Source organism: Bos taurus, chromosome 21 (assembly GCF_002263795.3).
Source record: "Bos taurus isolate L1 Dominette 01449 registration number 42190680 breed Hereford chromosome 21, ARS-UCD2.0, whole genome shotgun sequence".
Classification (NCBI taxonomy): Eukaryota; Metazoa; Chordata; class Mammalia; order Artiodactyla; family Bovidae; genus Bos; species Bos taurus.
Window position 1 is genome coordinate 5,067,927 of NC_037348.1, and position 13,060 is coordinate 5,080,986.

At 40.3% G+C, this 13,060-nt stretch overlaps 1 protein-coding gene across 2 annotated transcripts in view; it reads left to right on the top strand.

Moving 5' to 3' along the window:
* Window positions 1-13,060, top strand: part of GABRG3 (gamma-aminobutyric acid type A receptor subunit gamma3) — an 807,126-nt gene that overhangs the window by 670,510 nt on the left and 123,556 nt on the right. Inside the window, exon 7 of one of the 2 annotated variants that reach the window (XM_059879249.1) lies at window positions 7,138-7,828. The exons of the other annotated variant lie outside the window; for it this stretch is intronic. Coding sequence (XP_059735232.1) covers window positions 7,138-7,319 — 182 coding nt within the window. The 3' untranslated portion in view covers window positions 7,320-7,828. Of the gene's footprint in view, window positions 1-7,137; window positions 7,829-13,060 lie in introns of those variants that run through there. 2 annotated transcript variants of the gene reach the window in all.

Consider the following 13,060-nt stretch of genomic DNA (forward strand, 5'->3'; position numbering starts at 1 on the left):
TCTGTCCCTGGGATTCTCCAGGCAAGAATACTGGAGTGGGTTGCCATTTCCTTCTCCAATGCATGAAAGTGAAAAGTGAAAGTGAAGTCGCTTAGTCGTGCCTGACTCTTAGCGACCCCATGGACTGGAGCCTACCAGGCTCCTCCGTCCATGGGATTTTCCAGGCAAGAGTACTGGATTGGGGTGCCATTGCTTCTCTGAGCTTTGACCACCTACAGTACATCAAAAGATGATTCTTCATTACTGAAGTTGACATTTCTCTGCTCAGAACCTTCCATGACCACCCCCCACCCCCCGCCTTCTGCTTAGGGCAAATGCCAGAGTCTTTACAATGCACTATACATCTCTAGATGATCTAGCCCATGATGGTTCCCCACATGTCACCCACCACCTTCTCTCTGACTCTGCTCCAACCTTACCAATCATGGTGTCACCTTATGGTTTTGGACAAGCTATTTTCTATCTATGCAATAGACACCCTTCCTCAGGGTTTCTGCCTGACAAACTGCATCATGCTTTTTTTAAAAAACCTAGTCTCAGGAAATATCGTCTCATTGATTCCTATCCTAACTACTTTATTAGCACTCTCAACATTCACAAGCTGATCTTATCTACCATATAACTGTATGTATTTATTGTATTTATGTTTTGGTCTTATTCCATGTAGGGGACATTGTCCATGTCATTAACTGATTTATATGAAGTACATATATGGGGCTTGACTCCTACTGATACACTCCTAAATGAACTGGAGACAAAAGTATTTGAGTTAAAGAGATCATTTAGGAGGGATGATATAAGAAATCATGAGATTTGAGTCAGAAAGAGGCAATGGAAAGAGAAAGAAAGTAATATATTTAAAAGACTTTCTGTCAGTCAAATGAACAAGTCTTGTAAGTGGTACGGTATATGGGTTAAACAGATTTCAAAAGCAAAAAGGGAAAGAACTAAGGCCTTTGGAACAATATGTGAGCAGATAAGTAAAATAATATTGGGCACAAGTTGGAGAGAATCATGGTATTTGTACCAGATTCTGGAGGAAAATTCTTATTTAGGTTGTTGTCTTTCAATCTCTAAGTCATGTCTGACTCTTTGCAACCCCATGGACTGCAGCACACCAGGCTCCTCTATCCACCATTATCTCCCAGACTTTGCTAAAATTCATATCCATTGAGTAGGTGATGCTATCTATCCATCTCCTCCTCTGCCACTTCCCTTTCAATCTTTCCCAGCGTAAGAGTCTTTTCCAGTGAGTTGGCTCTTCTCATCAAGTGGCCAAAGTACTGGAGCTTCAGCTTCATAAACAGACCTTCTAATGAATATTCAGGGTTGATTTCCTTTAGGATTGACTTATCTGATCTCCTTGCAGCCCAAGGAAGCCTCAAGAGTCTTCCCTAACACCACAATTTGAAACCATCAATTCTTTGGCACTCATCCTTCTTTATGGTCCTACTATCACATCCATACATAACTACTGAAAAATTCACATGTCTGTTAGTTGCTCAGTCATGTCCAACTCTTTGGGACCCTATGGACTGTAGCCTGCCTGGCTTCTCTGTCCATGGAGTTATCCAGGCAAGAATACTGGAGTGGGTTGCCATTCCCTTCTCCAGGGGATCTTCCTGAGCCAGGAATCAAACCCAGGTCTTCTGCATTGCAGGCAGAATCTTTACAATTGGAGCCACCAGGGAACCCTGTGGGGAAAACCATAGCTTTGACTATATGGACCTTTGTCTACAAAGTGATGTCTCTGCTTTTTAATATGGTGTCTAGGTTGGTCATAACTTTCCTTCCAAGGAACAAGCATCTTTTAATTTCATTGCAGTATTATTCCCAGTTATTTTGGAGCCCAAGAAAAGAATATGCTACTGCTCACATTTTTTCCCCTTGTATTTGCTATGAAGTGAGAGGACTGGATACCATGATCTTAGTTTTTTGAATGCTGAGTTTTAAGCCAGTTTTTCTACTCTCTTCTTTTACCATCATTAAGAGGCTCTTTATTTCCTCTTCAGTTTTGGCCATTAAAGTGGCACATCTGAGGCTTTTGATATTTCTCCTTGGCAATCTTGATTCCAGCTTGTGATTCATCCAGCCTGGCATTTCACATGACATACTCTGCATATAAAGTAGATAAGCAGAGTGACAATATACAGCCCTTTTGTACTCCTTTCCCAATTTTGCATCAGTCACTTGTTCCATGTCAGCTTCTAACTTCTGGTTCTTGACCCACATATAGATTTCTCAGTAGACAGGTAATGTGGCCTGCTATTCCCATCTCTTTAAGAATTTTCCAGTTTGTTGGGATCAACATAATCCTACTCTTTAGCATAGTCAATGAAGCCAAAGTAGATGTTTTTTAGGGGGACTCCCTTGCTTTCTCCATGACCCAATGGATTTTGGCAATTTGATCTCTGGTTTTTCTGTCTCTTCCAAACCCAGTTTGTACTTCTCAAAGTTCTTGGTTCATGTACTACTGAAGTCTAGCTTGAAGGATTTTGAGCATGATCTTGCTAGCATGTGTAATGAGCACAATTGTACAGTAGTTTGAGTATTCTTTGGCATTGCCCTTCTTTGAGATTGGAATGAAAACTGACATTTTCCAATCCTGTGGCCACTGCTGAGTTTTCAAAATTAGCCAGCACAATGAGTGCCCCACTTAACAACATCATCTTTTAGGATTTTAAATAGCTTAGTTGGAATTCCATCACCTCAACTAGTTTTGTTCATTGTAATGCTTCCTAAGGCCCATGTGACTTTACACTCCAGGATATCCAGCTCTGGGTGAGTGATTACACAGTCATGGTTATCTGAGTCATTAAAACCTTTCTTGCATAGATCTGTGTATTCTGCCACCTCTACTTAATCTCTTCTGCTTCAGTTAGTTCCCTACTGTTTCTGTCCTTTATCATGCCCAAGCTTGTGTAAAACGTTCCCTTGATATCTCCAGTTTCTTTGAAAAGGTCTCTAGTCTTCCCATTCTACTGTTTTCCTCTATTTCTTTGCATTGTTTATTTGAGAAGGCTTTATTTCTCCTTACTATTCTCTGGAAGTCTGCATTCCATTGATTATATCTTTCCCTTTCTCCCTTGCCTTTCACTTGTCTTCTTCCCTCAGCTATTTGTAAAGCCTCATCAGATGACCACTTTGCCTTCTTGCATTTCTTCTTCTTAGGAATAGTTTTGACCACTGGCTCCTCTATATTGTTATGAACCTCAGTTTATAGTTCTTTAGGCACTGTGTCTTCCAGATTTAATCTTGAGTCTGTTCATCATCTCCACTGTATAGTTATAAGGGTTTTGATTTAGGTCATACCTGTATGGCATAATGGTTTTCCATAGTTTCTTCAACGTAAGCCTGAATTTTACAATAAGGAGCTAGTGATCTAAGCCACTGTCAGCTCCAGATCTTGATGTTACTGACTGTATAGAGCTTCTCCATCTTTGGCTGCAAAGAACATAATCAGTCTGATTTTGATATTGAGCATCTGGAGATACCCATGTGTAGATTCATTTCTTGGGTTGTTGAAAAGGATGTTTGCTATGACCAGTGTGTTATCTTGCCCAAACTGTTCACCTTTGCCCTGCTTCATTTTGTATTCCAAGGCCAAACTTGCCTGTTATTCCAGGTATCTTTTGACTTCCTACTTTCACATTCCAATCCTCTACGATGAAAAGGATATCTTTTTTGGTGTTACTTCTATAAGGTGTTGTAGGTCTACATAGAACTGACCAACCTCAGCTTCTTCTGCATCAGTGTTTTGGGCATAGACTTGGATTACTGTGATATGGAATGGTTTGCTTTGGAAATGATTAAGATCATGCTATCATTTTTGAGGTTGCCCCCAAGTATTGCATTTCAGGCTCTTTTATTGATTATGAGGGCTACTCCATTTCTTCTAAGGTTTTCTTGCCTGCTGTGGTAGGTATAACAGTCATCTGAATTAAATTCACCCAGGCCCATCCGTTTAAGTTCACTGATTCTTAAGATGTCGATGTTCAGTCCTGTCATGTTCTGCTTGACCACATCGAATTTACTTTGATTCATGGAACTAACATTTCAGATTCCTATACAATACTGTTCTTTCATCATTGGACATTAATATCACCACCAGACATATCCAAATTGCATGTCATTTTCACTTTGGCCCATACACTTCATTCTTTTTGGTGCTATTATTAATAGTAATTGCCCTCTACTCGGGAGAAGGCACTGGCAACCCACTCCAGTACTCTTGCCTGGAAAATCCCATGGACGGAGAAGACTTGTAGGCTGAAGTCCATGAAGTCGTGAAGAGTCAGACCCAACTGAGAGACTTCACTTTCACTTTCATGCATTGGAGAAGGAAATCCAACCCACTCCAGTGTTCTTGCCTGGAGAATCCCAGGGATGGCGGAGCCTGGTGGACTACCATCTATGGGGTCACACAGAGTCAGACACGACTGAAGCAACTTAGCAGCAGCAGCCCTCTACTCTTCCCCAGTAGTATATTGGACACCTTCCAACCTGGGAGGCTCATCTTCCAATGTCATATATTTTTGCCTTTTCATACTGTACATAGGGTTCTCCAGACAAGAAGACCGGAGTTGGTTGCCATTACCTCCTCCAGTGGACCATATTTTGTCAGGAATCTTTACTATGACCCGTTCTTAGGTGATCTTGCATGTCATGGCTCATGGTTTCATTTAGTTATGCAACCCATTCACTCACAACAAAGCTCTGACTCATGAAGGGGTTGCAAAATGGTAAATATGACTACAAGTCTAGTAGGTTCTTGTCCTGCTCTTTTAACTTACATGCAGAATACATCATGCGAAATGCTGGGCTGGGTGAAGCACAAGCTGGAATAAAGATTGCTAGGACAAATATCAATAACCTCAGGTATGCAGATGACACCACACCACCCTTATGGCAGAAAGTGAAGAGAAATTAAAGAGCCTCCTGATGAAGGTGAAAGAGGACAGTGAAAAGGGTGGCTTAAATTTTAACATTAAAAAAACTAAGATCATGGCATCTTATCTCATCATTTCATGGCCAATAGATGGGAAGACAATGGAAACAGTGACAGACTTTATTCTTTTGGCCTCCAAAATCACTGCAGATGGTGACTGCAGTCATGAAATTAAAAGATGCTTGCTCCTTGGAAAAAAAGCTATGGAAAACCTAGATGGCATGTTAAAAAGCAGAGACATTACTTTGCCAACAAAGATTCATATAGTCAAAGCTGTGGTTTTTCCATTAGTCATGTATGAATGTGAGAGTTGGCCCAAAAAGAAGGCTAAGCACCGAAGAATTGATGTTTTTGAACTGTGGTATTTGAGAAGACTCTTGAGAGTCCCTTGGCTGCAAAGAGATCAAACCAGTCAATCTAAAGGAAATCAATCCTGAATCATTGGAAAGACTGATGCTGAAGCTGAAGCTCCAGTACTTTGGCCACCTGATGCAAAGAGCTGACTCATTAGAAAAGCCCCTGATGCTGGGAAAGATTGAAGGCAGGAGGAGAAGGGGATGACAGGATGAGAGTGTTGGATGGCATCACCGACTCGATGGACATGAGTTCAAGCAAGCTCCAGGAGATGGTGAAGGACAGGGAAACCTGGCATGCTGCAGTCCATGAGGTTGCAAAAAGCTGGACATGACTGAGTGACTGAACAACAACAATTAGTAGGTTCATCAACCATCTCCAAAATGGAGCTGAATAAGTTGATATCATTAGTATGTCATAGAATCATGCTAACAGGGTCCTTAAAGCCAGGAATACCCAGAGAGTGAGACCTGTCAGAACAGACCTAGATAAAGCAGGTTTTATAATAATGCCTGCCTGAATCTGGATCCCTCCCTTCATTGTTTCAAGCCTGTGAATATTTTTTGCCTTAAGGAAATACAGGTAATAGACTGCACCTGCATTTCCAGAGAGATTCATGGAATCTTGCAGGATATGAGTTTCAGTAAACTCCGGGAGTTGGTGATGGAGACCTGGCGTGCTGCCGTCCATGGGGTCACAAAGAGTCAGACACGACTAAGCAACTGAACTGAACTGATTCTTAGATTCAATTATCTATTAATTCATTTAGTTGCAAAAAATGTTTCATGGAAAAGTTAGAATGTGTTGGACACTTCTTGACCCTAGAGAGCTTCCAGACTACAGCACAGAAGACAAGGAATTAGAATTTACTGAGATATCAATATAAATGTGTCCCAACAATTGCTGCAGAAGCACAGAAAGGAGGAGGGCTCCGTTCTGGCACCCTATGGAAGAAATCACAATGATCAGGATTCTTAGCATTTCTCTACTTCTGCAGGTCACAGTATCCTAATGAGGTACCAAAGTTGGTGTTAGCAGAACTGTCTCCTAATCACAGCAGTCAATAGAAAACATGCATATGGCACACTCCTGAAGATATCCAGTGTCCCTAAACACAAGAAAGAATTGTGTTGAATAAATCTGTGTTTAAAACAGCACTCCTCAAATTCCTTTTACCAGAAAATACTTATTTCATGGAATATCAACAATGGCATTATTAGTCTATAAAACATCACTCTGAGCATTTCATTTATGAATGATAATACTGTTTTATGGATTTAGAAGGCATATTGAGTATTTCAGTCATAGCTGAGGATAAAATGCAAAAAAAAAAAATAATAACCTTACAAAATTAGCATACTAGTCAATAATTAAGTCTATATTTGATTTAAGTAAAATATTTATACATAAATTCCACATGTATCCTGATAGAGGAAAAGAATTTCATTCTGCCACAGAGAATTTTTCAAATTTATTTCTCGTAATACATTTTATTGGAAAAGGCAATGGCAATCCACTCCAGTACTCTTGCCTGGAAAATCCCATGGACAGAGGAGCCTGGTGGGCTGCCATCTATGGGGTCGCACAGAGTTGGATACAACTGAAGCGACTTAGCAGCAGCAGCAGCAGCAGCAATACATTTTATTATGGAAATTATTTTTTTTCAAATTAGTTTATTTATTTTTACCAATATTATGGCCCATAAAAAATTAATAATTAAAATACTCTTGTTACTTGTAACAAAAGCCATGACAAACCTAAACAACATATTAAATGGCAGAGAAATCACTTTGCCAACAAAGGTCTGTATAATCTGTATAATATGTCTTTTCCAGTAGTCATGTACGGATGTGAGACTTGGACCACAAAGAAGGCTGAGCACCAAAGAATTGATGCTTTTGAACTGTGGTGCTGGAAGAGTCTTGAGAGTCCCTTGGGATGCAAGGAAAGCAAACCACTCAATCCTGAAGAAAATCACCCTGAATATTCATTGGAAGGACTGATGCTGAAGCTGTAGCTCCAATTCCTTGGCCACCTGATATGAAGATCTGACTCATTGGAAAAGACCCTGATGCTGGGAAGGATTGAGGGCAGGAAGAGAAGGGGGCAACAGAGGAAAAACGGTGGGATGGCATCATTGACACAATGGACAAGAATTTGAGCAAACTCCAGGATATAGTGAAGGACAAGGAAGCCTGGAATGCTGCAGTCTATAAGCAGGTTGTGAAGAGTGACTTATGACTGAACAACAACAACAACAATTTTTAAAAGCTTTACAACCATCGTCAGTCTTTGTATTACTGCATTTGTAAAGAAAACATCCTTTTGGATCATTAAAAAGTCCAATTTATATGCTTACAAATTAATAGTCTTTACATTCACTGCCAGCCATTGATGGGCATTAACTACAAAACAATTCTCACAAGCTGGCGGTTGTTGATTATTGACATAATCTGGATTATGTTAATCAAGGAATGGTTTTATTAGTAGAATGTGTTTCTACAAAATAAATAACGTAAAAATAAACTCTTTTCGAGATTTCTTTATTTGGTGATCACTTTTTATGTTTTAATATCTCTACGTATGAAAACAAGACAAGTCCCTATTCTTACAGGAGTTAATCTACTGATAAAAAAAATGTTTGGCTTTTATACTCTTTAAGACCAACATAATTCAAATGGGTTACACATCATTCAATATGCTTCCTCATATCATTCTTAGCCTCCATCTATATAAAATCTTTAGAGTGGCCTCACAAATATCATTTCAGTTTTCAGAGATCTGATCTGATAGCCCACTTAGGGAATTCCAAGTTATCATAGTCTTCTTTCTGTAGAAACTCTAAGTTAATAGGATTCATGTCCAGAACTAAAGGATCTGAAAAAGAGGTTCTATAATCCCCTTAAAATCCTAAAGTAACATCATGGCAAATGTTCAACTTTGCCTTGTTGATAAGCTTCTTCATGATTCTTTTTAAGTAAACAAAGCATTTTTATTATAGCCATTCATTTATTCATTTAGCCAAAATCAATTTTGCAGAGAAAACTTAGCCTCTGGTGACAATTAAGGCTTTCAGGAAGGTGCATCAGGAATGAATGAGATTATTTCTAATACATAGAAATTGAGTCCATTGCTGTGGACTCAAGATAGAGTGAGATGGGTAGAGTGGGACTGGAGCCCACAAAGAGCTCAAAGTCATGACATGCCTACACACATGTCTATATGTTGTTCTATATGTGTGTGTGTGTTTTTTTGTCATATCCAGCATGAATTAGGTGTCAACATTTAAGACTATTGGATAAGTATTCATAAAACACAACTGTGCTTTATAGCATTTCACAATGTGAAAGGTCATCCACAGCATTCTGATGGCATTTAAGAGGATCCTTGTTAAATAACTTTCTTTTCTTTTTTTTTAATATAATTATTTGCTTTTTTCTTTTTATTCATTTATTTTAATTGGAGGTTAATTACAATATTGTATTGGTTTTGCCATACATCAACATGAATCCACCACAGGTATACACATAAACAAGTGTTATTCCTTGTTTTCCATTTCCTAACTCAATCTGCTGCTGCTGCTAAGTCTCTTCAGTCGTGTCCGACTCTGTGCGACCCCATAGATGGCAGCCTACCAGGCTCCTCCATCCGCAGGATTCTCCAGGCGAGAACACTGGAGTAGGTTGCCATTGCCTTCTCCAATGCATGAAAGTAAAGAGTGAAAGTGAAGTCACTCAGTCGTGTCTGACTCTTTGCAACCCCATAGACTGCAGCCTACCAGGCTTCTCCGTCCATGGGACTTTTCAGGCAAGAGTACTGGAGTGGGTTGCCAGTGCCTTCTCCATAACTCAATCTAATGATGTCAATAATATGTACTCCTTTTTTCCCAAGGATATTAAAGCAATTAATGTATTATCTTTCTTGCTGGCTCTCACAAATCATTGTGAGATATTATTACTCCAAGTTTTAAAAGGGGGTATATATTATTATTTAAAGAGGTTAGATATTATTATTTCATGTTTTTAAACAAATATAAATCTACTATGGAACTTATTTGTGAAATAGAAAAGCATTGAAAAACTTGAGAAGCATGAGGCAAGGTGTCTAATCTCTAGATATATGCCAACACCAGGTACTTTGAGATGGACTATCTTCATTTCTGCCTCACACCGTCATCACAGAGTCTGTGTAAGAATTTTCATCAGGAAATTCTGAAAGAGATGGGAATACCAGACCACCTGACCTGCCTCTTGAGAAACCTATATGCAGGTCAGGAAGCAACAGTTAGAACTGGACATCGAACAACAGACTGGTTCCAAATAGGAAAAGGAGTACGTCAAGGCTGTATACTGTCACCCTGCTTCTTTAACTTATATGCAGAATACATCATGAGAAACGCTGGGCTGGAAGAAGCACAAGCTGGAATCAATTGCCAGGAGAAAGATCAATAACCTCAGATATGCAGATGACACCACCCTTATGGCAGAAAGTGAAGAGGAACTAAAAGGCCTCTTGATGAAAGTGAAAGTGGAGAGTGAAAAAGTTGGCTTAAAGCTCAACATTCAGAAAACTAAGATCATGGCGTCTGGTCCCCTCACTTCATGGGAAATAGATGGGGAAACAGTGGAAACAGTGTCAGACTTTATTTTTCTGGGCTCCAAAATCACTGCAGATGGTGACTGCAGCCATGAAATTAAAAGATGCTTACTCCTTGGAAGGAAAGTTATGACCAAACTAGATAGCATATTCAAAAGCAGAGACATTACTTTGCCATCAAAGGTCTGTCTAGTCAAGGCTATGGTTTTTCCAGTAGTCATGTATGGATGTGAGAGTTGGACTGTGAAGAAAGTTGAGCACCAAAGAATTGATGCTTTTGAATTGTGGTGTTGGAGAAGACTCTTGACAGTCCCTTGGACTGCAAGGAGATCCAAGCAGTCCATTCTAAAGGAGATCAGCCCTGGGTGTTCTTTGGAAGGAATGATGCTAAAGCTGAAACTCCAAAACTTTGGCCACCTCATGCGAAGAGTTGACTCATTGGAAAAGACTCTGATGCTGGGAGGGATTGGGGGCAGGAGGAAAAGAGGACGACAGAGGATGAGATGGCTGGATGGCCTCACTGACTCGACGGACGTGAGTTTGAGTGAACTCCGGGAGTTGATGATGGACAGGGAGTCCTGGTGTGCTGCGATTCATGGGGTCGCAAAAATCAGACATGACTGAGTGACTGAACTGAACTGAACCCTTACCTCCTTTGGATGTGACCCTGGGAAACCACTTTTATTTAACTGGTTCTACTTTTCTCTGCTGGGAAATATATAAAAGTATTATTTATATCAATATCAGACTTTTACATAATATAATGAATATGTCTATATATTTAAAATTCATAAATACCGTTCAACAGCATGAGTGACTGCATGAGTTTCCTGGGGCGGCCCAAACAGTCCCACAAACCAGATGGCTAAACAACAGAAATTTATTCTCAGTTTTTTTTTTTTTTTTAATTTTTCTCTTGCTTTATGTATTTTTTCTTTTTTTTTAATTAATTTTATTTTATTTTTAAACTTTACATAATTGTATTAGTTTTGCCAAATATCAAAATGAATCCACCACAGGTATACATGTGTTCCCCATCCTGAACCCTCCTCCCTTCTCCCTCCCCATACCATCCCTCTGGGTCGTCCCAGTGCACTAGCCCCAAGCATCCAGTATCGTGCATTGAACCTGGACTGGCATCTCGTTTCATACATGATATTTTACATGTTTCAATGCCATTCTCCCAAATCTTCCCACCCTCTCCCTCTCCCACAAAGTCCATAAGACTGTTCTATACGTCAGTGTCTCTTTTGCTGTCTCGTATACAGGGTTATCGTTACCATCTTTCTAAATTCCATATATATGCGTTAGTATACTGTATTGGTGTTTTTCCTTCTGGCTTACTTCACTCTGTATAATAGGCTCCAGTTTCATCCACCTCATTAGAACTGATTCAAATGTATTCTTTTTAATGGCTGAGTAATACTCCATTGTGTATATGTACCACAGCTTTCTTATCCATTCATCTGCTGATGGACATCTAGGTTGCTTCCATGTCCTGGCTATTATAAACAGTGCTGGGATGAACATAGGCTGGGAGCCCAAATTCAAGTGCCACCAGGTTGAACACCTTGAAGCAAATATCTGACCTGGACCTCTCTTCTTGGCTTACAGATAGCATTCTTTCTGTGTCCGTGTCGGTGTCCAAATTTCACCTTTTGTATAAAGACACCAGTCATATTGGATTAGGGCTCACCCTACCTTAGTTTGACTTCACTGATTACATCTGCAATGACTGCATTTCCAATTAAGGTGACACTCTGTAGTACTGGGTGTTAAAACTCCAATATTTTAAAAAATAAAATAAAACTTTAAAAAACCAAGAGTGGCCTTATGATTGCAACTGAACCTTGACTACCTGGGAGGCCAAAGGTAGTCTAGCAGTTTCCCATGCTTGTTCAGCTGGGGCAGCAAGAAGGGACACTCTTCCAGGTGTTCCATGACCTCATCAAGCAGCCCTTCTTGTTTCATTTCAAGTATCTGAGGAGCCTCAGGCCCTGGTGGATGGAAGTGACCTTTTGTACCGGCAAAAACACACCCGGCACAGGCAGAATATGTGCTGCAGACCCTGCTTCACATTAATCAGTGGGACCAGTTGGTGAGGGTGAGATCTTGATATCTGGTTGGCCTTATACATCCTTAACAGATAGATATATTCAAGAGGATCATGAATTTGGCTATCATTGCTAACTCTGGCTCAAAGTTTGGGGCCTGGGACAAACAAAAGCTCTGAGAAGATACTAGCCTCAGCTGGGACCCAGTAGAGCCTCCTCGACCCCATGCATTTCAACCCATAACAGTAACCTAGAAAATATCACACACCATGAGGGTTAGTGTTTCAGGTGCATTTTGAAGTAAGACTTTCTCTTTATCCTGAATACACTCTTCATACTTGGATTCTCTAGTGGCATTCAAGATCAAAGTCCTCTCCCAAGAGGACCTCTTGCATTTACTGTGAACAGTACAGGGCACAGGCCAGTGCGTCTGAGCATGTGGGTGGCCTGCTGACTGGCAGCTTTGGTATCACTTGGGAGCTAGTGGCTTCCCTGGTGGCTCAGATGGCAAAGCTTCTGCCCACAATGTGGGAGACCCGGGTTCGATTCCTTGGTCAGGAAGATCCCCTGGAGAAGGAAATGGCAATCCACTCCAGCACTTTTGCCTGGAAAATCCCATGGACAGAGGAACCTGATAGGCTACAGTCCATGGGGTCACAAAGAGTCAGACATGACTGAGCGACTTCACTTGGAAGCTAGTAAGAAATTGAGACTCCTGGACCTCATCTCAAACCTTTTGGATCAGAATCTCTCAGGGAGGCACCAAGGATTCTGGATTTCACAATTCTAATGATACCAAATTTTGGCATGCTGGGTGAGGCAGACCAGACTGTATCTAATGTATGGAATAAAAATCACATTCCTGTAGGATCACATCCAGTGAAAAATAATCTTCTGTTATGACTTCTGGCTGTCTCAATAATGTTATGTATTGTTTAGGTTACTGATGCTCTTGAACAGTCTTTGTATAGTCTTCCTGCCTTCCTCCACTATTCCCCCAAAGATGATTACAGAAGGCCTTTCCTTTGTAATAGCCAAAAGCCATGTTGCATATTGAAAATTGGAAATTTTAAATCTTTCATCTTTCTATCATCTGTCTATCTACCTA